Here is a 27,541-nt window from a genome sequence, read left to right as displayed (position 1 = left end):
TTGCCTGGGCATAGAGCCAAGGCTGGGGGCTGGAGGCGCTTCTTCTTCCTCAGCCTGTCTGGGCATGGAGCCAGGGCTGGGGCCGGGAGGCATGCTAGGACATTCCTCAGCGTTCGGAAGCAGATAAGAAGGCCCCGGCTGCGGGGAAAACGGACGAGGCACAACACATGCATGCCTCGCCTGCTGCTTGCACAAGTGGGGATGCGCGCACTCGCCCACCACTTTCACGACCCGGTTCCAAATGGCTCAAAGCCCAGTAGTGGGCTGTGGTCCAGGGGTTGGGGACTCCTGGCTTAGCCTTCAGCAGCTGCACAACGGATGAAGAAAGACATTCAGAAGGGACCCTCCCAAGTTTCTTAGGATGTAAAGGTGACAGTGGGAGATTTGTACTTTCTATTTGACTGGAGCCTTACAGTCAAATAGAATCAGTTCATATGGTCGTGTTTGTTGTGTGGCCTAAAACCGACACCCGTCTTGCACATTTGAAAGTACAAATCTGCGCCGTCTCCTATACAACCTGAGAAACTTGGGAGGGTCCCTCCTGATCCGCTTCCTGAGTGCTTCTGTACCAGAGACAAATAAAGTACAGCTTACAACCACAAAAGCTTACAACCACAACTGAGCCAAAACTTCTGTCGCTAAGTGAGACATCGGTTAAGTGAATTTTGCCCCATTTTGGGGACCCCATTTCTTGCCACATTTGTTAAGGGAATCACTGAAGTTGCTAACACGGTTGTTAAGGTTGTGAATCTGGCTTCCTTGTCGGAAGGTCGCAAATGGGGATCACCTGACCCTAGGACGCTGCGACCGTCGTAAATAAGAGCCAGCCAGTTGCCACGCGTCTGAATTGTGATCACGTGAACACAGGGCGGGGGCGGGGGGGGGTGTCGTCCGCGTGAAAAAAGGTCTTAAGGTCTTAAGTCACTTTTTCCAGTGGCTGTTGTGACTTTGGTGATTAAATGAACTGTTGCAAGTCGAGGATTACCTGCATTCAATTCAATTCAATTCAATCCAATCCAATTCAATCCAATCCAATCCAATTCCTGCAACCATTATGTATCTCAGGGTTAAACCGTCCCTTATCGAATTGTTCTCTAGACAGCATCTCTTCTTCCATCTCTCAAGCCATTCCCACATACCATTCCCACCCCATCTGGAGCCTGCCCATTGGAAGGCTAATACTAGCACCCCCTCTTCCAATAACAACCCTAACAACCCCAACCCCAACTCCCTTTTTTTTAATACTCACTCAAGCTCGGGTTTCATGGCACAATTTCAATCCAGGGGCCCTAGAATCGGATCGGCTCCTTCAGGAAGCCCTCATTCGGAGGCGGACAAATAGACGTAGAAAAAGGGGGCAACGAAGGGTGTTTCCCACCCACCCCTCCCCCATCCTGTAATTAAGGGTACCCAACAGTACTACAGACCCTTCCCCAAATCCAGAATCTAACCTCCCTGACAGACTCTGTCTGAAGGATATGCTGTCTTGGGAAATTTTTCTCTTCAGTTTGGGGGCGAGTTGAAAAACGGGGTCAACGGGCTTCTCTATGCCAGCTCTGTTTCCTGCATGAAAGCTTGCCAGCTCCCCTGGTCCTGTTCCAGCAAAAGCAAAGAACCCACCGATACCCAGTCCTGGGATCGAATCTAACCCCCCCGTTGCCAGAAAGTGGCCCGCAGCCTAAAATCCATTCCTCCTCCTGCTTTACAAACGTCTTCCCACCCCATTCCAGGACTCCCTTGGGCTCTGCGGTTCCCATCACCTCCCCCCGCCCCCCCACTCACCCTGGAGATGGCCCCCTCTGCTTGTGTCACCCACCCACTCCCAGCCAGCCACTTCGTGGGCACCGGAGATAAGAGAAGCCCTTGATGGCCTTGGCTCAAGTCACAGTGAGGTATTTTGAGAGAGGCTTGGCTGGGAACGAGGGTCCCTCCTGGAACACAACTCGGGAGGAGGACAAACAGGGGCCCTGCCCACAGGGATGGAGGAGGGGGTTCACAACCCACCCAATGCATAGCCCAGACAGTGAGCTGAGAGAACAGCAAATAGCACCAGTTGACCACCATTGCACGGGGAGCCACGAGCAGTCCGTATATCGTGTGAAGGAGAAATTAAACCGAATATCGCAACATGGGAATGGGATATCCTGATGCTTCCTGGACTTCCACTCCTGCCATCCCACCCAAAACGGACCGGGACGGTCCCAAGGCCTGCTCACTTGGGCTGCTTGGACCCCGGTTCAGCCCACGAGCCCTGGAAGGGTCCCTCCTGGCCAGCTCACACAGTGGTCTCATATTCCAACAGCTCCTGTGATGCCCCCATGCTGCGATACTGCAAGCGCGGCGTGGCCGGAGAGGTGTACTCAAGAGCTAGGATGGTCTTACGGAGACGCCTGTCTATGAAATGGGCGTCCCAGGCGGGGTACTTCTTCCGTGGCAAATCAATGCGAATAACAGGCCCCTCTGTCCGTGGGACCCGGGCTATGGGGGTGGAAGGCATGCTGGGCCTGACCTGAAAGACCGGCCCGCAGCTGTCTCTGTCCCCCGGTATCCCCTCTCGGTCTGTAGTCCTTGGCAAGGAACGTGGTGGACTGGTGATGACGTCCGGTGGAGGCGCCGTAGCCCGGGGTACGGCGGTAGACTCTTCCCCGCAGAGGCAGCCAGCGTTCTGGGCCCCAAAAATGGTTCCACTGGGATGCAAGAGGCAGTAGTAGATGAACATGAAGAAGACTCCCAAAGCGAAGCTGGAGGCCACCACGCAGACGATGATCAAGGCGTAGAATTCGGAGATCAGGTACTGTTCACGGAACCAGTACCAGAGGCCCGTCAGCGCGGCATTCTCCAGCAGGGTGATGACGTAGTAGATGGACATGCGGCAACGGCTGCGGCCTTCCTTGACGTTGAACCAGCAGAAGATGTAGATGATGCCCACCACCATGTTGTAGATGATCTCCTCCCACTTGGACATGCAGAAATCCGTCTCACCTTGGATGATCCAGAAGGTCATGATGCACCAATGGGTAACGATGAAGATGCCGAAGTAGAGCTGAAAGACGGAGGCGAAGAGAGCAAAGGCGATGGCTCGGGCGGCAATGGTGAAGAGGTGCCACAGGACTTGGACCATGGCACCTTTGTAGGACATGGGCATCTTGTCTTCCCGGGAATCCCGGAGCACCTTTTGGTAAGAGGCCAAGGTCCACGCCAGAGACACCAGCGAGGCAGAAGCTGAGAGACCTGCCCGAGAGGAACAGAGAGACAAAGGGGAACAACGAATTAGGGAGAAGACAAGGTGTCATTGAAGGTTCTCCAGGGAAGAAATGGAACTGAAGCTGTAGGAGACCCCAGGGATGGGGTGACAGCCTAGAGGAGGGATATTAAACTCGTAGCTGGTGGGCCAGATGCGTCATGCGCTGGCTACACCCACCGGTTTAGCGAAGGGGGAAAAAGTCGCGATACGTCACGTGACAACAATGTGTCACCATGAGTTTGACACCCCTGGCTTAGAGCCTGGTAGGGGGAAAGAGGATTGATCTGAAGGAAAACCATGAGGAGACAAGGAGAGGACCCCTTGGAGGCACATCATCAAGGAGGACAAGGAGGCTGGAAGTTCAACCACCAAACAGCTACGTTGGTGTTGATATGTGGGAAAGGAGTCAGGAGAAGTCAAACCAAAGTGACATGTGTAGAAGAGGTGATGGGGAGAAAATGGGGTGGTTTGCGGAGTGGAGGAGCAGGGAAGGAGGAAGAAGAGAAGGAGGACTGTGGGGTTCTTGGTGATCTCTGAGCTTGGTGGTTTTCCTGGAGGTGTTTCATGACCCAACTAGGGAATATCATCAGGGCTAGCATGAAAAATCTGCAAGAAAACAACCAAATTCAGAGACCAGCAAGGACGCCACAGTCCTCCTCCTCCTCCTCCTCCTCTGCAAACCCCACTTCCTTCTAGCACTGACAAAATTACTTAGTTGGGTCATGAAAGGTCTGCTAGAAAACCACCAAGCTCAGAGAGCACCAAGGACCCCACAGTCCTCCTCCTCTCTGCAGCCCCCCCTTCCTTCTAGCAGTCATGATGTTACCTAGTTGGGTCATGAAACATCTTCAAGAAAACGATCAATCTCGGAGAGGACCAAGGACCCTATAGTCCTCCTCCTCCTCCTCCTCCTCCACCACCACCACCACCACCACTACCACCTCCTCCCCTTCCCCCTCCTCCACCACCACCACCTCCTCCTCCTCCTCCTCCTCCTCCTCCTCTCCACAAACCCCACTCCCTTCTAGCAGTCATGATGTTACCTAGTTGGGTCATGAAACATCTTCAAGAAAACGATCAATCTCGGAGAGGACCAAGGATCCTATAGTCCTCCTCCTCCTCCTCCTCCTCTTCCTCCTCCTCCACCACCACCTCCTCCTCCTCCTCCTCCTCTCTGCAAACCCCACTCCCTTCTAGCAGTCATGATATTACCTAGTTGGGTCATGAAACATCTTCAAGAAAACGATCAATCTCGGAGAGGACCAAGGACCCTATAGTCCTCCTCCTCCTCCTCCTCCTCCTCCTCCTCCTCCTCCTCCTCCACCACCACCACCACCACCTCCTCCTCCCTTCCCCTCCTCCACCACCACCTCCTCCTCCTCCTCCTCCTCCTCCTCCTCTCCACAAACCCCACTCCCTTCTAGCACTCATGATGTTACCTAGTTGGGTCATGAAACATCTTCAAGAAAACTATCAATTTAGCAGAGGACCAAGGACCCTATAGTTCTCCTCCTCCTCCTTCTCCTCCTCCCCCTCCCCCTCCTCCTCCACCACCACCACCTCCTCCTCCTCCTCTTCCTCCTCCTCTCCACAAACCCCACTCCCTTCTAGCACTCATGATGTTACCTAGTCAGGTCATGAAACGTCTGCAAGAAAACACAACCAAACTCAGAGAACTGCAAGGATGGCCCCAATTCCCAATTTATTCTGAGTTCCTCGAGTGGAGTTCCTTGGAGATGTCTTGTTCTAGGGCAAGACCCCCAAACCCCCCAAATGCAATGCAAGCACCGTCATGCGCATGCGCATGCGCCCCGCCCCCCTGCGCATGCGCCCCGCCCCCCTGCGCATGCGCCCCGCCCCCCTGTGCCCCGTTTTGGCTTCCAGGGTGGTGCAGGAGGTTTTCCAGGCCCAAAATGGGGTGCATGCACAGGAGGGCCTGTGTCCCACTTGGGGCCTGGAACGCCTCCTGCACCAACCTACGCTCCTCCACGCATGCGCCCCACCCCCGCGCATGTGCAGCAGAGACCCGAAGACCAGCTAGCCGGTGGGAGGTTCATGTGCATGCGCGGCGGAGCTGGTCTGGGGCAACGGTTGGCATGCCCGTAGAGTGGGCTCTGCATGCCATCTATAGCACCCGTGTCATAGGTTCGCCATCGCGGCTCTGGGGCCTTGCTCTCACCTTCTCCAGGTGTCTCCTTCCCCTTCCTTCCCTCCCACCCGGGCCCCTCCCTCCGCTTACCCTGCAGAGGGTAAATCCACTTCTGTTGCACCATGATGCTCAGCTGCAGCACCAGTTGGGGGGCGCTCTTGAGGAAGGTCTCCAGGAGGCGCAACATGCTGACGTCGGCACATTCGAACATCATCCTCCAGTAAAAATGGCGCTGGCGATGCTCAGACTGCCACCGGCTCTGGAGACCCAGGTAGAGGGTCCTCAGGTACCTGTGGGGAAGGACGGGGAGAGAGGAAGGCCTGCACAGGTTGTCCTTGACTTACGGCCACAACGGAGCCCCGCATGTCTGCTCAGCGAGACAGTTGTGGAGTGAGTTTTGCCCCAGTTTACCACCTTGCTTGCCACAGTCATTAAGTGAGGCACTGCAGTTGTTAAGGTGGTCACACGGTCGTTAAGTGAATCTGGGTTCCCCCTTGACTTGGCTGGTCAGGAGGTCGCAAAAAGGGAGATCGCGTGACCCCGGGGATGGATCCTGCAACCGTCATAAAGACAGGTAGTCCTCGACTTGCAACCATTCAATCAGTGACCGAAGTTACAACGGCAATCATCGTAAATACAGGTAGTCCTCGACTTACAACTGTTCATTTAGTGACCGAAGTTACAACAGCACCGGAAAAAGGGACTTATGGCTGTTTTTCACACTTACGACCGTTGCACTCAAGGGATCAAAATTCCAACGCTTGGCCTCGACCTACGACCGCAACGGAGCCCAAAAGTTCTCTTCCTAAGCAAGACAGTCGCTCTGTGAATTTCGTCCCATTTTGCAACCTTTCTCGCCATCGTTGTTAAGTGATTTCCCCTGCAGGCGACAAGTTAATAACACGGTTGTTAAGTGAATCTGGCTTCCCTAGGGGCTTGGCTTGTTAGAAGGTCTCAAAAGGGGATCACGTGAAAAACCGGGACACTGCGATCATCATACACACGAGTCAGTTGCCAGGCGGGAGAATTTTGATCACGTGACTTACAATTCTGATCCCAGGACGTGACAACGGTCGTCAGTATGAAAAACGGTCCTAATTCACATTTTTCCAACACTGTTGTAACTTTGAACGGTCACTAAATGAGTGTCAGTTTTGGAAGGCAATTTTCTTTTTGCTTCTTAACTGCCACATATTTTAGCTGGGGAAGTTGGGAGGGGGCTGTTGTTGGAGCAGTAGAAAGTTAGTCATAACAACATTCCGTATTCAAGGACATCCTGCGTCTGAGGGAGACTGCCTGAAGATTGTATCCAATTGAGTGTGAAGAGTTGATGGGACAATGTGATGAACTTGTGGGTGTGGGGCAGAGCTGTGAACTGTCAACTGGGTGTGGAAAACCTGGAAGCTTTCCGTTTCGGCTTTTCCCAGCTGTGCCAACACGACATCTCTAATAAATTGGAACTTTGAGGAACCTCAAGCCTCAGAGCTTAATTTCATTGGGGGTGTTCCTTGGAGCCCTGACAATGAGCTGTTGCAAGTCGAGATCCACCTGTATATGCCCAGCAAACAAACAAATAAGTAAATTAACCAGAATCTGTCTCCATATCAGCAAAAAAAACAGGCAGGAACAAAGAGTAAGTAAGTCCGTTTCTAAATTCCCACGATGGCACTGCAAAGGGACTATATTTTTAGGGCGAGAAAAAGGGGAAAAAAAACCCGGAGCAAAAATAGGGTTTTTTTATTAAAAAACAACAAAAAACCTCTGCATCATTTAAAAAAAACAACAGGCTTTTAATGAAATGTAGATCGTCAGAACTGAGGGGGGTTGGGTGGGAATATTTATGCAGCTGCGTCTTCTTGAAATACGCAAAGCTTGTTAAGATGCAGATATTAACCACTCGACATTGTTGGATCGCTGGCAATCAAGCTTAATTCACGGAGCGGAGAAAATAGTCTCGGTTAAATCTGGCGCCCGTAAAGGCAGGATTTGCATTTTTTGGGTGCCGGTTTATGTTCTCCCAGAATTGGCGAGCGGTGCAGAGCGCGGGAGGTCATCGGCCAAGGTTGTTGGCTCAGTTCAGCTGCTTCCTTCTTCCTGGAAAACATTTTAGGTACCCAGCCGTATCCGCACGCCCGTTTCCCTCCCCCACCCCCCTTGAAAAAAAGGCACCCCTTAACTTCTATTCCAGACAGAAGGGTCTCCATTTTCTCGTTCTCTCTCCTGAATCGCGAAATTCAGGGCTGGTAAGTTAAGAAAGGCGGATTATTCCGCCATTTTTATTTATTTGTCCGTTTGTATCCTGCCTTTATTGCTCCTGCAAAGAACTCCAGGAGGTGAACACAAACTCTTGTTTTGCCCACAACAACAACAACACTAGGAGGTTGGCTGGAGAGAGAGAGGGGGGGGGGAGAGAGGGGGAGAGAGAAGCGGGACTAGAACTCACTGTCTCCTGATGATGGGCCCAAAGTCACCCAGCTGGGTTTCGTGCCTAAGGCAGTACTAGAAGTCACTGTCTCCTGGTGACTGGCCCAAAGTCATCCAGCTGGTTTTCGTGCCTAAGGCGGGACTAGAACTCACTGTCTCCTGGTGATGGGCCCAAAGTCACCCAGCTGGCTTTCGTGCCTAAGGCAGTACTAGAAGTCACTGTCTCCTGGTGACTGGCCCAAAGTCACCCAACTGATTTTCATGCTTAAGGCAGGACTAGAACTCCCTGTCGCCTGATGATGGGCCCAAAGTCACCCAGCTGGTTTTCGTGCCTAAGGCGGGACTATAACTCACTGTCTCCTGGTGATTGGCCCAAAGTCACCCAACTGATTTTCATGCTTAAGGCAGGACTAGAACTCCCTGTCGCCTGATGATGGGCCCAAAGTCACCCAGCTGGTTTTCGTGCCTAAGGCGGGACTAGAACTCACTGTCTCCTGGTGATTGGCCCAAAGTCACCCAACTGATTTTCATGCTTAAGGCAGGACTAGAACTCCCTGTCACCTGCTGATGGGCCCAAAGTCACCCAGCTGGTTTTTATGCTTAAGGCAGGACTAGAAACTCCCTGTCGCCTGATGATGGACCCAAAGTCACCCAGCTGGTTTTCGTGCCTAAGGCGGGACTAAAAGTCACTGTCTCCTGGTGATGGGCCCAAAGTCACCCAGCTGGCTTTCGTGCCTAAGGCAGCACTAGAAGTCACTGTCTCCTGGTGACTGGTCCAAAGTCACCCAACTGATTTTCATGCTTAAGGCAGGACTAGAACTCCCTGTCGCCTGATGATGGGCCCAAAGTCACCCAGCTGGTTTTCGTGCCTAAGGCGGGACTAGAATTCACCGTCTCCTGGTATTGGGCCCAAAGTCATCCAGCTGACTTTTGTGCTTAAGGCAGGACTAGAACTCCCCATCTCCCAGTTTCCAGCTAAACTCTCCAAATTTAGCATCCTGCACTATAAGTGTGACACCTTCAGCTTCCTGTCTGCTGACACACACTGGATTCCCCATTGCTATAAGTGCCCTGCCACCACCTCGCAGGCTATCCAGCTGTTTTGTGGGCAACGCAGCTTGTGTTTTTCCCTTTGTAATTCTATAAGGGTCTCCTGCTTGAGGAAGGGGCTGGACTAGAAGACCTCTAAGGTCCCTTCCAACTCTGTAATTCTGTAATTCTGTAAGGGTCTCCTGCTTGAGCAGAGGGTTGGACTAGAAGACCTCTAAGGTCCCTTCCAACTCTGTAATTCTGTAATTCTATAAGGGTCTCCCGCTTGAGGAGGGGGCTGGACTAGAAGACCTCCAAGGTCCCTTCCAACCCTGTTATTGTGTCTGGAGATGCTGTTCCGGAATGAAAGGAAGGGAGAGGGTTCCTCCCACTCCTTCCCCCTCCATTCATTACCCTGTAATATAATATTATTTTCCATTTCTGAGCACGGGCAGCTGAGCCACACACGTCTTCCAAGGAAGGGTTCAAAAAAAAAAAACCCAGACTGGTTTCTTGGCTCCTTCTCCCTTCAGCGCTTCCGAAAGCAATTCGGGGCATCAGCAAAATGCTGGAGCTTTTGGGAAGCTGGGAATTTTTCCAAAACCCATTTTTAAAAAAAAAATAAAAATCCATCATCCCAGCAGCCTCTGACCTTTCTCCGCTTAGTCTCTCCAGTCTGGAAACAAACCCAGCCACCCAGAACACCAGGGGTTTCTTCCAAAGCGAGCAGATGTTTTCCAATGTCGGGCTGCGTTCACACAACACACATGCCCAGGATGTGTGTGTGTGTGTGTGTGTGTGTGTAGGGGGTGGGGCAACAGTTCCCACAGGCTGCGCGAGCCAGAAAATTATATTTTGCTTTAATTTAAAGACCTGGGGCAGAAGTTCCATCGTGTTTGTTCAACCGGGATTTCGGGAGTTGTGTGAAGGCAGCCAAAACTGGGAACCTGAGCTGCATTTTTGGCAGATTTTCACTTGGCAAAAGTCAAAACGTTTTCGGGTAGTTCTCGACCTACGTCAGTTCGTTTAGGGACCAAAGTTACAACAGCCCTGAAAAAAAGCGATTTTTGATCATTATCGTTTTTCAGACTTACGACCGTTGCAACGTCCCCCAGGTCACGTGATCAAAATTCAAACAGTTGGCAACTGGCTCACGTTTATGACGCTTGCAGGGTCCCCCCGGGTCACGCGATCCCCTTTAGCAACCTTCTGACAAGGAAACTGACTTATGACCATTTTTCACACTTACGACCGTGGCAGCATCCCCAAGGTCACGTGATCAGACTTTCGGCAACTGGTTCCCGTTTATGACGGCTGCAGTGTCCCTGGGGTCACGCGATCCCCTTTTACGACCTAAGCAGAGTCAAACGGGGGAAAGCCGGCTTCACTTAACAACCGTGTGACTAACTGAACGACGGCGGTGATCCACTTAACAACGGCGGCAAGGAAGGTTGTAAAAGGGGGCAAAACTCACTTAACAAACGTCTCGCTGAGCGACAGAAACGTTGGGCTCAACTGTGGTCGTAAGTCGAGGACTCCCTGCGCAGCAGAAAGGCTTATATTTATTCTCGGTCTCATTGCAAAGATCCTTGATTAAGTGAGTGACAATTCTTGCTTCGGAGAGGAAGTGGTGCCTTATGGACTTTCCATCCAACAACCTCCCGTCTCCCCGTCTCCCCGGGGCAAACTCTCATTTGCTCACTCCGTGTAATTTGCTTCATGGTGTTCCTACAACCTCTGCTTACTCAGCAGGAAGTGCTCATCACCTGGGATAGGTGACTGACAGCTGCTCCACAGAGTTTGTTTCCCCCCAACCCCACCCTCAACTGAGAACAGGTGAGAACAAACCCACGATTCTGTGGTTACCTGCCTCTTTTTCATGGCCTGCTTTCTTTCCTTCCTTCCTTCCTTCCTTCCTTCCTTCCTTCCTTCCTTCCTTCCTTCCTTCCTCCCTCCCTCCCTCCCTTTCTCTTCCCTTCCTCCCTCCCATCTTTCTTCTTCTCTCTTTCTCTTCCCTCCTATACTTCCTTCCCTTCTTTTCCCTCCCTCTCTACCTTCCTTCTTTCTCTCATTTCTCTCCCTTTCTCCCTCTATCCATTCTTTCCTCCCTCTCTCTTTCTCTTTCCTCCCCCCTTCTTTCGTTGCTTCTCCTATTTCTCTCCCATTCTCCTTTCTCCTTCCTTCCTTCCTCCCTCCTCCCTTCCTCCTTCCTTTCTCATTTCTCCCTTTCTCCTCCAACCTTCCTCCCTTCTTTCCTCCCCCTTCTCCTCTCCCTTCCTCCTCCCTTCTTTTCTTCCTTCTCCTATTTCTCTCCCATTCTCCTTTCCTTACACCCTCCTCCTCTTTCTCTTCCCTCCCATCCTTCCTTCCACTCTTCCTTCTTCCTTCCCCATCTCATTTCTCTCCCTTTCTCCCTCTATCCATTCTTTCCTCCTCTCTTTCTCTTCCTCCCCCTTCTTTCGTTGCTTCTCCTATTTCTCTCCCATTCTCCCTTTCTCCTTCCTTCCTTCCTCCCTTCCTCCCTCCCTTCCCTCCCTTCCTTTTCTCATTTCTCTCCCTCTCCCTCCCTCCATTTTTTTTCCCCCCCTCTCCCCCCCCCTCCTCCCTCCCTTCTTTTCTTCCTTCTCCTATTTCTCTCCCATTCTCCTTTCCTTACACCCTCCCTCCCTCTTTCTCTTCCCTCCCATCCTTCCTTCCACTCTTCCCTTCTTCCTTCCCCATCTCATTTCTCTCCCTTTCTCCCTTTCTCCTCCATTCTCTCCTCCTCCCTTTTCTCTTCCCTCCTTCCTTCTTTCCTTCTCCTATTTCTCTCCCATTCTCCTCTTCCTTCCTTCCTTCCTTCCTTCCTTCCTTCTTCCTTCCTTCCTTCCTCCTCCTCCCTCCTCCTCCTCCTCCATTTTTCTCCCCTTCTCCTCTCCTCCATTCTTTTCTCCCTCCACCCTTCCCTCCCGCCCTTCCTTCCTTTCTTCCTCATCCTCCCTCCCTCCTTCCTCACATTAATTTCCATGAAGTTTCTTCATGAAAGATTCTCAGGAATTTTTTTATTTATTTATTTACATTTATATCCCGCCCTTCTCCGAAGACTCAGGGCGGCTTACAGTGTGTAAGGCAATAGTCTCATTCCATTTGTATATTTACAAAGTCAACTTATTGCCCCCCCAACAATCTGGGTCCTCATTTTACCTACCTTATAAAGGATGGAAGGCTGAGTCAACCTTGGGCCGGGCTTGAACCTGCAGTAATTGCAGGCTGCTGTGTTCTAATAACAGGCTTCTAACAGCCTGAGCTATCCAATTTGCCCCTATTGTTGGCTACGGTGGCCTTCCTACCACTTTTAAAACTCTTGGGAGCCCAAGTCTGGTTTGACATTGGCTTATTGATCAAATAAACCACACTTGCCTGCCTTTACACAACACTAAAGCACAAATCCTTCCTTGTTTAGAAAACTGAACTTGTCAACATGGCTTAGCAGAAGCCGGGCAGCTCAAAGTTATACACAGAACCCCACCCCACCCCACTGTCAGCTTCCAAACTTCAGAAAGATGGATTAATAACAACAACAACAATAACAGAGTTGGAAGGGACCTTGGAGGCCTTCCAGTCCAACCCCCTGCCCAGGCAGGAAAGACTCCCTCTTTTTTGCGGCAGCCCCTGAGATATTGGAACACTGCTATCCTGTTTCCCCTAATCCTTCTTTTCATTAAACTAGACATTCCCAGTTCCAGCAACCGTTCTTCATACGTTTTAGCCTCCAGTCCCCTAATCATCTTTGTTGCTCTTCTCTGCACTCTTTCTAGAGTCTCAACATCTTTTTTTACATCGTGGCGACCAAAACTGAAAGCAATACTCCAAGTGTGGCCTTACCAAGGCCTTATAAAGTGGTATTAACACTTCACGTGATCTTGATTCTATCCCTCTGTTTATGCAGCCTAGAACTGTGTTGGCTTTTTTGGCAGCTGATGAGAAACTCTGCTTGCTGGTACCAAGGAGCTCTTAAGCAACAAACAGGATCCAAAAAAGGTAAGGTTTCAAGGCAGAGATTCTGCTTGCTTAAAACCCCAGCTATTGCAAAACAGAGTGATTGTGGCATTTGGGTGGGATTAAGGAAGAAAATGAGTTCAAGATTTAAGACCTTCACTTTATCCCCTAAAGCAGGGGTCTCCAACCTTGGCAACTTTAAGCCTGGTGGACTTCAACTCCCAGAATTCCCCAGCCAGCTTTGCTGGCTGGGGGATTCTGGGAGTTGAAGTCCACCAGGCTTAAAGTTGCCAAGGTTGGAAACCCCTGCCCTAAACCTTCTCAAAATCCAAAGATGAAAACAGCTGAATGTTCCAGCCCCAATATCGATGGACTGGTGACCGTCTGAAGAAGGGGTTCAGAAGCCACACTGAGACCAGAACATCATCATGGGCACCACCCACGGTCCACGGCTGGCACCACTGGAACAGTGCCCAGCCTCGCCATGTCCTTGGAGCATGGACGTCTCTGTTGTTGGGTATTTCAGACATGGCAACCCCTTACTGGATTCTGTAGCTCGGTGTTTCTCAATTTGACAATTTTAAGATGGGTGGACTTCCACTCCCAGAATTCCCCAGCCAGCAGGCTTTTATTTATTTATTTATTAAATTTTTATACCGCCCTTCTCCCGAAGGACTCAGGGCGGTGTAATAATCTAATTTAATGCTTTAAGTTAAGCATTAAAGTTAAGTTGCTTTAAGTTTAATCTAATTTAATGCTTTAAGTTAAATTCCCCAGCCAGGATGCATAGCTGGCTGAGGAATTCTGGGAGTTGAAGTCCACAAGTCTTCAAGTTGCCAAGGTTAGAGACCCCCTGCTCTAGAATGTGCAAAGCCAGGGCAGGTAAGCAAGGCCTCACCTTACTCTGAGTGTGCGTGGGTGTGAACTCGGCCTTGTAGAAGCATGATTCACAAAGAGGCACAGGGCATCAAGAAGCAACCTGGAATTAAGGAGAAACTTCCTGACAATGAGAAAAATTAGCCAGCGGAACAGCTTGCCACCAGAAGTTGTGGGTGCTCCATCACTGGAGAAATAGCGGAATGCGATCATTAAACAAAGGATTTGAGGGGCTGCCCCAAAGAAGAGGAGGGGGTCAACTTATTTTCCAAAGCACCAGTAAGCAGGACTAGAAGTAGCTGGATGGAAAATCATCAATAAAATAAAATCATTAATAAAAGGGCCTCTGGTGGCTCAGCAGACTAATGCAGTCTGTTATTAACACAGCTGCTTGCAATTACTGCAGGTTCAAGCCCCACCAGGCCCAAGGTTGACTCAGCCTTCCATCCTTTATAAGGTAGGTAAAATGAGGGCCCAGATTGTTGGGGGCAATAAAAGTTGACTTTGTATATAATATACAAATGGATGAAGACTATTGCTTAACACAGTGTAAATCGCCCTGAGTCTTCGGAGAAGGGCGGGATATAAATTCAAATAATAAAAAAAATAAAAAATAATAATAATCAAGGGAAGAGAAGGAACCTGGAATTAAGGAGGAATTTCCTGACACTGAAGACAATTAACCAGTGGAATTGCTTGCCACCAGAAGTTGTGGGCGCTCCATCACTGGAAGTTTTCAAGATGGGGCTGGACAGCCACTTGTCTCAAATGGTATAGGGTGTCCTGCCTGAGCAGGGGTTGGACTAGAAGACCTCCATGGTTTCCTTCCAGCTGTATTCTGGTGGATTGACTGACTCTGCTTATCAGGAATTCCTAGAATGAATCGTAGAATCATAGAGATGAATGGGACCTTGGAGTCTTCTAATCCAGGGGTCTCCAACCTTGGCCACTTTAAGACTTGTGGACTTCAACTCCCAGCTTGGCTGGCTGCTGAGGAATTCTGGGAGTTGAAGTCCACAAGTCGTAAAGTTGCCAAGGTTGGAGACCCCTGTTCTAGTCCAACCCTTTACCCAAGGCAGGAGTCCTTTGATCAACTTTTCTGACAGAGAGAGCAATCAACCGATGGAACAGAAGTTGCCTTCAGAAGTTGTGGGAGAAGAAACTGGACTGCCATTTGTCAGAAATGGTGTCGGGTCTCCTGCTTGGGCGGGTGGTCGGACTAGATGACCTCCAAGGTCCCTTCCATCTCTGTTAAATCTCTTGAGACAAGATCTTGGATAAAGGCTGTTCAATCTCGTCTTAAAAACCTCAGGTGATGAAGCACCCACAATTTCTTGATCACCCCTTAATCATCTTACATCAACATTTAAGAAAATGTTGGATAACCATCTGTCTGAGATGGTGTAGGGTTTCCTGCCTGGGCAGGGGGTTGGACTAGAAGACCTTCAAGGTCCCTTCCAACTCTGTTGTTGTTGTTGTTGTTGTTATTGTTATTATTATTATTATTATCTTGATCTTCTCTGCACTCTTTCTGGGGCCTGAACCTCTTTCCCCATTGTCTTCTGCCCAGCTTCAAAAACAGGGCAGGAAGTTCCATTTCAGATCCATCGCAGCCCAATGGTTGGGCTGTTTGGGGCACAGAGGGAAGGCATCTGCTCTAAAAGCCTGGAAGGTTGAAGCTGTAGTAGGGGCACCTGGGATGGTTTGACCCTCACTTTCCTTTCTCTGTCCCCAACCAGGGCCTCTCCTCGGGTTTCATTGGCTTGGGGGTTGGGGGTTGGGGGTGACTAGGGAGTTGGATAAAAGGTAGAGGGAGAAAGGAAAGGAACAGAGGGGTCAGGAAGTGGAGACTCAGGCCTTGGCTAGGGGAGCGTATGGATTGTGACCTCTCTCTCTCTCTCCCAATCAAGAGGCTGTCAACCCAGCTGGTATTCTGGAGCCATACCCTGCGATAAGATTAGATAGATAGATAGCTAGATAGATAGCTAAATAGCTAGATAGATAGATATAAAAATAGATGATAGACAGATAATAGATATGATAGATAGATAGATAGATAGATAGATAGATAGATAGATAGATAGATAAGATAGATGATATAGATAGATATAGATATCGGTAATAGATATTATAGATAGATAGAAATAGATGATAGATAATAGATATTATAAATAGATATAAATAGATGATAAATAGATAATAGATATTATAGATAGACACAGACAGATAGATAGATAATACCATAGATATCATAGATAGATAAATAGATAATAGATGATTGATAATATATATTATAAATAGACCGAAAGATAGATAGATAGATATAGATGATAGATAGATAATAGATCATAGATAGATATAGATAGATCATAGATAGATAGATGAGAGATGGATGGATAGATGAGAGATGGATAGATGATAGATAGATGAATGATAGATGAATGATAGATAGATGATAGATGATAGATAGATGAATGATAGATGAATGATAGATAGATGATAGATGATAGATAGATGAATGATAGATGAATGATAGATGATAGATAGATCGATAGATAGATGAGAGATGGGAAATAGATGATAGATTGATAGATTGGTAGATAGATGATAGATGATAGATCAATAGATTGATAGATAGATGAATGATAGATGATAGATGATACATAGATTGATAGATGATAGATAGAGATAGCTAGATTGATAGATGAGAGATATAGATGATAGATAGGTGAGAGATTGATAGATAGATGAGAGATAGATGAGAAATAGATGATAGATTGGTAGATGATAGATGATAGCTCAATAGATTGATAGATAGATGAATGATAGATAGATAGATGAGAGATAGATGAGAGATAGATGAGAGATAGATGAGAAATAGATGATAGAGCGATAGATTGGTAGATAGATGATAGATGATAGATCAATAGATTGATAGATAGATGATAGATGAATGATGGATGATAGATCGATAGATCGATGATAGATAGATGATAGATAGTTGATAGTTGATAGATGATAGATAGATGATAGATAGATGATGGATGATAGATAATGATAGATGATCAATTGATCGATCGATAGATGATAGATTGATAGATAGATGAGAGGTTGATAGAGATAGATAGATGAGAAATAGATGATAGATTGGTAGATTGGTAGATAGATGATAGATGATAGATCAATAGGTTGATAGATAGATGATATGGATGAATGATAGGAGAGAGAGAGAGAGAGAGAGAGAGAGAGGCAGACAGACAGACAGATGATAGACAGGCAGGCAGGCAGATGCTCTCTCCCTGAGCTGCCCTGCGGGCACAAAGTCCATAAACAGAAGGGAGCAAACTATGCAGCCTGGTGTGCTGATCTGTCATTTGAGCCCTGTCCCCCCCCATCCCCCCCTCAGCCAGTGGGGCCCTGTGTCGGTTATGTGAACCTGTGAGTTGCATTTGAAGAACCCACATTGGGAAAAGCTAGAGGGGGGGGAGGGGCTTTGGCTGTAACCTGGAGCTCCGCAGCATTTGGGAAATCATTCAGGAGATGGTTTGGAGCACAGAGGCGAAGGGAGGTGTGTGGGTAGCTGCCCTCCGCAGCCTTTTAAGGCAGCCGCATCTCCTCCATGCTGCGGAGGGGTCGCCTCCTTTGCATCTTGGGCATAGTTGGGAGCATCTACCGGGAGCTGAGCCAGGCGGCCAGGCAGGAGGGACGAGCGAGGCGATTTGGCAATTTAGCTTGGAAACTCTTACGCATGGCTCACTATTTCTGCCTCGGGGATAGGAGGAGCCCCAAATTCCCTGCTTAGCCATTAGGCAGGGAGTGGGCTCAGGGGTCAATGGCTCCCCCAGAGCTCCCTCTCCTCTCTAAGCTGCCTAGCAGCAAATGGGAAGCAGACCAGAGACCATTCCCACCTGTCTTTCGGCAGGGTTTCTGATCCCCATCCCTCCTCTGCCCTTCCAAAAAGGCCACACCTAGAGTCCTGCATCCAGTTTTGGTCACCACACTATAAAAAAAGAAGTTGAGACTCTAGAAAGAGTGCAGAGAAGAGCAACCAGGATGATGAGGGGACTGGAGGCTAAAACATACGAAGAACGGTTGCAGGAACTGGGCCTGGCTAGTCTGGTGAAGAGAAGGACCAGGGGAGACAGGATAGCATATTCCAATATTTGAGGGGCTGCCCCAGAGAGGAAGCGGTCAAGCTATTTTCCAAAGCACCTGAAGGCCAGACAAGGAATAATGGATGGAAACTGAACAAGGAGAGATTCAACCTAGAAATAAGGAGAAATTTTCCGACAGTGAGAACAATCCATCTATGAAACAGAAATTGCCTTCAGAAGTTGTGGGAGCTTCATCCCTGGAAGCTTTCAAGAAGAGACTGGATGGCCATCTGTCAGAAATGTTGTAGGGTCTCCTGCTTGGACAGGGGGTTGGACTAGATGACCTACAAGGTCCCTTCCAAGGCAATCTGTAAAGCCTTGGACCCTTGGACCCTTTGCACGCCACAGGCCTTTGCACCGATCACCCCAATCGGGAGGGGGACGACAGGCCTCACGGGCAAGGATCCAGCACTTCCCATCGTATTTACGACTAGGTTGAGTGCCGAACAGACTGGAGCATCTGTCGCTAAGAGAGGCGGTCGTAAAGGGAATGAGACTCAATTTTAGAAGCCCTTTTGTGGCAGTTGTTAAGGAATTGTGTGGTCATGAAGCGAACCTTGCTTCCCCCAATTGATTTTGTTCATCGCAAACGGCGATCGTATCACCCGGGAACTTGCACAAGTCACAAATACGAGGAGCGAAACTGGGCAACCGGGAATGTGGATAACCCCCAAACGCCAGGACCGGGTCACATGTTGCCCTTCCAGACGGTCCCCCCAGGGATCCCCTAAACCGGCCTCCCGTCAGATCTGGTCGAGCTGGATTAGGTGAATGAAGGCCCATCTCTCTCCTCCCGGTTGTAAAGAGAGTTGCACTCAATTTTAGAACCCTCTTTGCAGCAGTCGCTAAGCGAATCATGTGGACATTAAGCGAACCTGGCTTCCCCCAGTGACTTTGCTGATTGGGGAAGGTCGCAAACAGCGATCACACCACCTGGGAAGCCTGCACAAGTCACAAATGCCAGAAGCGATGCCTGGGTGCCTGGAGACGCAGATAACCCCACACCCCAAGACTGGGTTACATGCGCCCAACTCTCCCCTCAAGGGTCCTGTCACCCATGGGGCATGGCGGCTGGCCTACCTCCAGACCTGGCAGAACTGAAGCAGATGAATGAGGGCCTGTCTCTTTGCTCTCAGTCATAAAAAGAGTCACACTCAATTTTAGAACCCTTTTTACGCTGGTCGCTAAGCAAATCATGTGGTCATTAAGCGAACCCAACTTTGTACCTTTGCACATTGGGGAAAGTCGCCGACAGAGATCCTATCACCCGGGAATCCTGCACAAGTCACAAGTGCGGCTGGGGATGCGGATAAACCCCCAATGCCCACATGTGCCCAGCTCTCTGCACCCCCATCAGTGTCCCCCCCAAGGGGTCCCCTAGTCCGGCTTCCCCACCTCCTGGCTCTCCTCCCCAGGAGTCCTTTAGCCCATGGGGTGCGGTGGCTGGCCTACCTCCAGACCTGGCTGAGCTGGAGCAGGGGAATGAGGGCCTGGCTCTCCCCTTCGGGTGGTAAAGAGAGGTGCCCTCCATTTTAGACCCCCTTTTGAGCTGGTCGCTAAGTGGATCATGCGGTCCTTAAGCGAACCCGTCGGGAGCCTCACCCCGGGGAAGGTACCAAACGGGCGACCAGCAGAAGTCACCAATGCGAGGAGCCAACCGGGAAGCGGGGGACGCAGATAACCCCCAAACCCCAGGACCGGGCCACGTGCGCCCGGCTCTACCCCCTCCCGGGGATCGTCCCCACTCCAAGGCTCCCCTAGCCCATGGGGCGCGGCGGCTGGCCTACCTCCAGACCTGGCCGAGCTGGAGCAGGTGAATGAGGGCCTGCAGGATCCAGACACAGAGGCGGCAGCAGCCCAGGCGGGGCGCGGCGGCGGCCGAGGCGGCGGCGGCGGCGGCCGAGGCGGCGGCGGCGCTGTCCTTGGTGCTGAAGGCGGCGGCGGCGGCGGCGGGCGCGGCGGCGAAGTCGTAGACGAACCACCTGAAGCTGAGCAGCTGGACCACCAGCGACGGGAGCAGCACGAAGAGCAGCGTCAGCCCGAACCACCAGTAGTGGCCCCGCAGGTAGTAATCGGCCGCCAGCCACAGGTCGCTGGCGCCGTCCGAGAAGAAGACCAGCAAGGCGCCCAGCACCCAGCAACAATCCCGCAGGCTGTAGGCGCGGCCCCGCGGCCCGGGCACCGGCACCGGCAGCGCGGTCGGAGGAGGAGGAGGAGGAAGAGGAGGAAGAAAGGGAGGCGGCGGGACGGAGGAGCAGGAGGAGGCGGTGGCCGGGCTGCCCGGTGCCCGTCTGGCCCCCCGCGGGAGACTGCCCGCCTCGGAGCCTTCCCGGCGCAGGAGGGGCGCGGGCGAGGAGCAACGGGGCGCGGCGGCAGCCTGGCCATCCGACTTCGCGGCCATGTTGGCGGGGAGGGGGAGGGAGAAGGCAGGCACAGCCCCAGACTTCCGGGCGGACCAGGCAGAAGGACGGGCACGGGGCGGGAAGGTTGGGGAGGGGGGGAGAGCCCCGAGCGGCGGCGGAGAAGCAGGAGGAGGAAGAGGAGGAGGAGGAGGAGGAGGAAGGGAGCGGCCAGGCCGGGCAGCGCCCACCCCGCCCCCCTCCGCGGCGCCGCCCCCCAGCAGGCGTGGAATGGGGGGCTGCAGCCGGAGAGCGAGCCCTCCAGGCCTCCTCGCGGGAGGGTCCTCGGGGCCGCGCCCCCTCTCCCCTCCCCTCCCGGACACGCCCACCCCCCGCTTTCCCCCTCCCGCTGCTGCCCCGCTCCAAAGGCTAGGTGGGGTTCCCCTCCTCCCCCTCCCCTAATCAGCCCTCCGCTCTCCCGGGCGACCAGGGATAGGCTGGGTGTCCAGCTCCGCTTCGGCCCGGTCCGGGGCTGTCGGTTACCGACCCTGGGGCATTCATCCTGGGGAGAGGGACAGAATTCCACCCCCCTCCCCAAGGTTGCAGGGGATCAAAAAGCCCAGATCACTGGGGGAAGGGGTTCCTGCAGAGAGGAAAAAGCAGGGCTTTGTCCCGGCCGAGCCCCGTTCTCCGACCCCCGGAAAAGTCCTGCAATCTACACGCAAACACACACATATATACACACACATACAGAGCGGGATCCGTTCCCTTCGAAGCCCGACTCGCGTGCCAAGGAAAATTCAGCCTGGAGAGAATCGAGTCAGAAAGCCTCAAGCTCATTCCAGCCGGCAAGGGCTGTCCCAGTAAATAAATTAAGGCTGCTAATGAGGGTGTGTTTGTATGGGGAGGGGGCGGGAGTTCTGTCCCACCACTAAAGCGTCTTTCCAGGACAATCCTGTGTAACCTCTCCTGAAAACGCCAGGGTCAGTCTGGGAAGAACTGGTCCTGTAACAAGGTAAGGGGGAAAAAAACCCAACCCATAGGGCCCTAATATCCCTGGTTGGGGGTGGGGAGGCAGGGGGCTTGGAGGGGAGGTATCTCTTCTGCTCCTGCTCTCCCCTTGGGTGTTTCTGGCCTCACATTCTCCGCCATCCCCCACCCTCCTTCCTCTGGCAAGCATCAGGCTTAGATCTGGCCAGGAAAGGCGATACTTCGCTCTGCTACAACAGAGATTCTAGGGAGAAAAGCTTTCAATGGACTCCTAATCTCCCCTCTATTCAAAGAGAGGTTTTCGCTCTCAAGTTCACCAGTGAAGCAGAAAATGAGCTGAACACCTCAGGGTTGAAGCCAGGGGCGGGGAAAAAAAAACAGCATCCAGTGTTCCAGTCATCTTTGGAAGTCTACCTTGGCCAAAGAATTCTGGATCCAAAATTTAGTTTTCTGCTCCAGCTTAGAACCGTTCATAGGTAAATGGCCCGGACCTTAGATAAGTGATGATGGCTGCAATTTCCATCCGGATTTTGCAATTCGGGTGGTTGCCTGCGTTGTTCTACGATAGCTTTGCCGTGCATTGTGCCGGGTGCAGAAATGCTCTCGCCCCACCACAAGGCCTGGTATTGTGTGGCTGGTGATGGAATCAGGGGTGTGTCAGCTCAGGGGTGTGTCGAAGCGCTGGCTGGAGGATTCGTGAGAAGAGATCTTTACAAGGGCTAGTAGACATTCTTCGTAAGGACTGAGCGGGGAGGGCCAGAACGGTTCGAATTGAGAAAGGAAGCGCCCGTGCGCCGTGTCCCCATTGCCTATTTCAATCCAAGAATGAGTCTGTTTTACGAATGGCAAAGCCAGAAACGGGAGGAAGGATGCAAACGGGAGGTTTTGAGATATTCAGCTAGGAGCATTTGTTAAAAAAAAAAAAAAGGGGGTGGGGTGGGAATGGAAGGGAATAGAGAAGAAGGGAAGGGAAGAAAAGGAAAATAAAAGAAAGGGCAGGGAAAGAAAGAGAAGAAGGGAAAGGAAGGAAAATGAAAGGAAATAGAGAAGAAGGGAAGAAAAATAAAAGAAAGGAAAGAAAATAGAGAAGAAGGGCAAGAAAGGAAAATAAAGGAAAGGAAAATAAAAGAAAGGAAAGGGCAAGAAAGGAAAAGAAATAGAGAAGAAAGGAAGGGAAGGAAAATAAAGGAAAGGAAAATAAAAGAAAGGAAAGGGCAAGAAAGGAAAGGAAATAGAGAAGAAGGGAAGGGAAAGAAAAGAAAGGAAAGTAAAAGAAAAGAAAGGAAAGGCATGAAAGGAAAGGAAAGAGAAGAAGGGAAGGGAAACAAAGGAAAGGAAAATAAAAGAAAGGAAAGGAAAGGAGAAAGAGAAAGAGGAAAGGCAGAACGGAAGGAAAAGTGAAAGTAAGGGAAAGGAAAGGAAAGGAAAGGAAAGGAGGGGAAGGTAAGAAAGAAAGAAAGAGAGAGAAAGAAAAAGAAAGAAAGGAAGTAAGTTTGATCTTGAGGAAGAAAGGAAGGGAGGGAGAGAGAGGGGAATGAAAGGGGAAGGAAGGAAAGAGGGAAGGTTGATCTTGAAGGAAGGAAGAGAGGAAGGAAGGAAGGAAGGAAGGAAGGAAGAAAGAAAGAAAATGGGTGACTATTAAATATTAACCAACAGTCCTTGTCAACCAGCATGATTGGTGAAGAGACAGTTGACAAGGAAGAAATCAGGGTGCTAAATGGCTTCCTTCCCTGGGCTCCGGTGGAGATAAGGAGGGACTGAACGTTTTGGAGGTTTAGAAGCACTTAATCCCAGGCAGGGCGGCAGTGACAAATGTAAGGAAGATTATGAGGGATAAAGGCAGCATCTGTGTGACCCCAAAGATCAGGAGAATAATGATCTTTCCGTGGCAATATATATACCGTAACTCTGAAAGCTGGACCCGAGACAGAACGAATGAAAGATATATTTTTTGGAGGGGTGGGGGCTTCAAATCAGGAGTCTGGACACCAAGAGGACCATGAAAGAAACCATCATTCCTGCACCAAACCATGACTCTTCTTCCCTTCGTCCGTGATCCACGGGAATAATTTACCTACTTCGGGCCTGTGAGCAGATAAAGGACCAGAAACATTGATCACACACTGCAAGATGGCGGGAGGGAGAGAAGGAAGATAAAATGAGCAGGTGGATGGATGGAGACAACTGAAAAGTTGCCAGTGGCAAGACGGAGGAGTTGGGCTCAGGCTGCGTCACTTCCTCAATTCAACCACCTATCCGGACTGCGAACTGAAAAAAAATATGACAGAATTACAGGAGATGCTTACAGAATAACAAGAGTTGAAAGGGACCTTGGAGGTCTTCTAGTCCAGCCCCCTGCTCAAGCAGGAAACCCTACACCATTTCAGACAAATGGTTATCCAATCTCTTCTTAAAAATTTCCAGTGTTGGAGCATTTACAACTTCTGCAGGCAAGTTGTTCCACTTATTGATTGCTCTAATTGTCAGGAAATTTCTCCTTAGTTCTAAGTTGTTTCTCTCCTTGATTAGTTTCCACCCATTGCTTCTTGTTCTCCCTTCAGGTGCTTTGGAGAATAGCTTGACTTCCTCTTCTTTGGGGCAGCCCCTGAGATACTGGAAAACTGCTATCATGTCTCCCCTGGTCCTTCTTTTCATTAAACTAGACATACCCAGTTCCTGCAACCGTTCTTCATATGTTTTAGCCTCCGGTCCCCTAATCATCTTTGTTGCTCTTCTCTGCACTCTTTCTAGAGTCTCATATTAAGAAAATACTAAGGTTAACACTGTGGGACCTTTCGCATGTTTTTAAACTCTTAATCTGTCTACAGGCAGTTAACCAATGGAACAGCTTGCCTCCAGAAGTTGTAAATGCTCCAACACTGGAAATAGATTTAATGACTGCAATTGAGACCAACTCTTCTGTTGCTATGGGAGACGGTCGTTAAGGAAGTTTTGCCTCGTTTTACGACCTGTCTAGCCATATTTTGAAGTGAGTCACCTTCATTGTTATGTTAGTCACACCCGGTCATTAAGCGAATCGGGCTTTTCTCTTTGACTTTGCTCGTCAAAAAGTCACAAAAGGGGATTGCGTGAAACCCTGGGATGCTGCAATTATGTCATATATACGAGTCAGTTGCCAAGCGTTCCAAGTTTTGTTCACCTGACCACGCGGCTGCGGCAATGGCCGTAAGTGTGGAAAACAGTCATGAGTCACTTTTTTTGGTTCTGTTGTGACTTTGAGTGGTCCCTAAATGAACTGTTGTAAGCTGGGTACTAATTGTATTTTTAAAGTTTTGATTATTTTTCTATTTGTTTTATAATCGGTAAGCCACCCAGAGTCACCTTACAAGGAGAGGGTGACATAATAGATAGATAGATAGATGATAGATAGATAGATAGATAGATAGATAGATAGATAGATAGATAGATAGATAGATAGAATAAATAAATTGAATGAATAAATAAATTGAATGAATAAATGAATAGAATGAATGAATGAATGTATTGAATGAATGAATAAATAAACTGAATGAATGAATGAATATAATGAGTGAATGAATAGAATGAATGAATGAATAAATAGAATGAATGAATGAATAGAATGAATAATGAATGAATAAATAGAATGAATAATGAATAATGAATGACTAAATAGAATGAATGAATGAATACATAAATAAATAGAATGAATGAATGAGTGAATGAATAGAATGAATTAATGAATAAATAAATTGAATGAATGAATGAATAGAATGAGTGAATAAATAGAATGAATGAATGAATAAATAGAATGAATGAATGAATAGAATGAATAATGAATGAATAAATAGAATGAATAATGAATAATGAATGACTAAATAGAATGAATGAATGAATGAATACATAAATAAAATGAATGAATGAATGAATGAATGAATGTATTGAATGAATGAATAAATTGAATGAATGAATGAATAGAATGAGTGAATGAATGAATAAATAAATAGAATGAATGAATGAATAGAATGAATAATGAATGAATAAATAGAATGAATAATGAATAATGAATGACTAAATAGAATGAATGAATGAATACATAAATAAATAGAATGAATGAATGAATATTGCATATATGCAAATTTTATCCTTGAATTCTGAAGAGTTCTGAACTGTGTTGGATGCAGACAGGGAATATGTTTCAATGAACCACAGACCTTCCAGGTGAATTTTCAATGCAGGTACTCCTCAGTTTACAACCATCCATTGTAAGTGGGAGATTAGTACTATCACTTGCAAGATTCAGTTAATACAGCTATCGCTTGACATAAGACCATAATGGAGCACTACCCTTTACGGCCATACATTGTGATGGTCATAAAATAGATCGGTCACAAGTTTACCTTTGTGTGTATGTGTCTGTGTGTGTGTGTGTGTGTGTGTGTGTTGTTAAGTGAACACAGTGATCATTAAGTGAATGCGGTCATTGATAAGCGAACCTATGGTTGTGCACGGTTTTGGCAAAAAAAGGAAGTAAGTACCAGTTTGGGGCAAAACCATTGTAAAACGTGGTCACATGAATTTCATTCATATGACTGTGGAGAAGGCCCGACCATCAGAGCTTCAGATCTGGGTAAAAAGTCCCCTTGTTTGGCTCCGTCATAACTCTGAATGGTTGTAACTCTAGGACCATCTGTATTTTAAAAAATCAGAATAGAACGGGAAGGGACCTTGGAGGTCTTCTAGTCCAACCCCCTGCTCAAGCAGGAGACCCTAGACCATTTCAGACAAATGGATGTGCCATCTCTTCTTAAAAACCACCAGCGCCCATAACTTCTGGTGGCAAGCAGTTCCACTGGTTAATGGTTCTCATTGTCAGGAAGTTTCTCTTTAATTCCAGGTTTGCTTCTCTCCTTGATTAGTTTCCATCCATTGTTCCTTGTCCTGCCTTCAGGGGCTTTTGGACCCCCTCGTCTTTGGGGCAGCCCCCTCAGATATGGGAAGGCTGCTATCATCATCCTGGCCAAAATTATTTTTCCTTCTCTCCTGGAAGCTGCGCGGTTTATTAAGGTCACCGGAAGCAATTGAGAGCCTTTGTTCTCTGGCCCAGTCGGCCAGGGAGGAAGGACAGTTGGAGGGAAGAGGGGACAATGTCGGTGCCCAAATATCTCGTTTCTGGAAAGTGTTTTTTTTCCTTCTGTGCAACGGTGGCGTTGGGAGAATTGCTGGGGTCAGACGCTGCCAGGCGAGCTGGTACCTCTGACTCATCGCGAGCTGCTTCCTTGGCCAAGGGGCAGCCGAGCAGCCCTGCCAAAGAGAGGAGCCCGTCTGTGCCAAGAATTGGGGGAGATGAACTGGCAGGGGAAGAGAAGGGCTGGCATTGCGGTAAAAAGAGGGGGAAGGAGGATAACAGAGACACAAACAGGTTTCCTGGCTTTGCTCGGCAGCCTTAAGCCTTACGAAGCAAAACAGAAGCAGTTGCAAAGAGAGAGAGAGAGAGAGAGGAGGGAATCCTAGAATCACAGGGCTGGATGGGATCCTGGAGGTCTTCTAGTCCAACCCGCTGCCCAAGGCAGGAGATCTTATTCGATCCAGGAAAGATGGCTGTCCAATCTTTTTGATTATTATCTATTTATATCCTCTCTGTTGTTTTTAAATAACTCAAGGCGGTGAATGTATCTAACCTAGCTTCCTATTTTCCCCACAACAACCATCCTGTAAGGTAGGTTTGGCTGAGAGAGGGAGGGACTGGCTGGCCCAAAGACACCCAGCTGGCTTCCATGCCTAAGGTAGGATTAGAAGTTTTACTGCAGGTTTGAAAGGAAACTACAGCCACCTATCTCCACAACCCCCATCTCAGACACACCAACAACAGCCAAGCCTCCTACAACTGACCCCATTTCATTGGGTTCACAACCCCTAGTGATCACAGAAAAGGAAGTGCAGGACCTATTTCACAGACAAAAGCCAGGAAAAGCTCCAGGCCCAGACAAGATAACTCCTTCTTGCTTAAAAGTCTGTGCTGACCAATTGGCCCCCATCTTCACCCATATTTTCAATAAATCACTAGAGATGTGCTATGTTCCTTCTTGCTTCAAACGCTCTACCATCATCCCAGTGCCGAAGAAGCCCACCATCAAGGAACTGAATGACTACAGACCAGTTGCTCTAACATCTGTAGTCATGAAAACCTTTGAAAGGCTAGTGCTTTCCTACCTGAAAACCATCATGGATCCGCTGTTAGACCCCTTGCAATTTGCATACCGAGCAAATAGATCAACAGATGATGCTGTTAATATGGCTCTGCACTACATCCTACAACATCTTGAGTCTCCAAAGACCTATGCAAGGGTCCTTTTTGTAGACTTTAGTTCAGCATTCA

General features: G+C 49.2%; 1 protein-coding gene across 1 annotated transcript; it reads right to left on the bottom strand.

Annotated features, from left to right (window-relative positions):
- Positions 1 to 1,901: 1,901 nt before the first annotated feature.
- On the bottom strand, positions 1,902 to 20,255 carry XKR7 (XK related 7). The gene is made up of 3 exons (XM_058176722.1): positions 19,642 to 20,255; positions 5,484 to 5,683; positions 1,902 to 3,231 (listed from the first exon to the last, which is right to left on the bottom strand). Exons 1-3 carry the CDS (start codon positions 20,253 to 20,255, stop codon positions 2,276 to 2,278), a joined length of 1,770 nt encoding a protein of 589 aa, XP_058032705.1. The 3' UTR covers positions 1,902 to 2,275.
- Positions 20,256 to 27,541: the final 7,286 nt, after the last annotated feature.

This window comes from Ahaetulla prasina, chromosome 3 (genome assembly GCF_028640845.1).
Source record: "Ahaetulla prasina isolate Xishuangbanna chromosome 3, ASM2864084v1, whole genome shotgun sequence".
In the NCBI taxonomy this organism is placed as follows: Eukaryota; Metazoa; Chordata; class Lepidosauria; order Squamata; family Colubridae; genus Ahaetulla; species Ahaetulla prasina.
Note: the sequence above shows the minus strand (reverse complement) of the source record. Positions and strands in the feature narration are given on the sequence as shown.

Coding starts and splice junctions, on each gene's coding strand:
- XKR7 (XM_058176722.1), bottom strand. CDS start 20,255: ATGGCCGCGAAGTCGGATGGCCAGGCTGCCGCCGCGCCCCGTTGCTCC. Junction 5,684..19,641: donor CAGCTCGGCCAGGTCTGGAG/GTAGGCCAGCCG, acceptor CCTTCCCCACAG/GTACCTGAGGACCCTCTACC. Junction 3,232..5,483: donor GTGGATTTACCCTCTGCAGG/GTAAGCGGAGGG, acceptor CCTCTCGGGCAG/GTCTCTCAGCTTCTGCCTCG.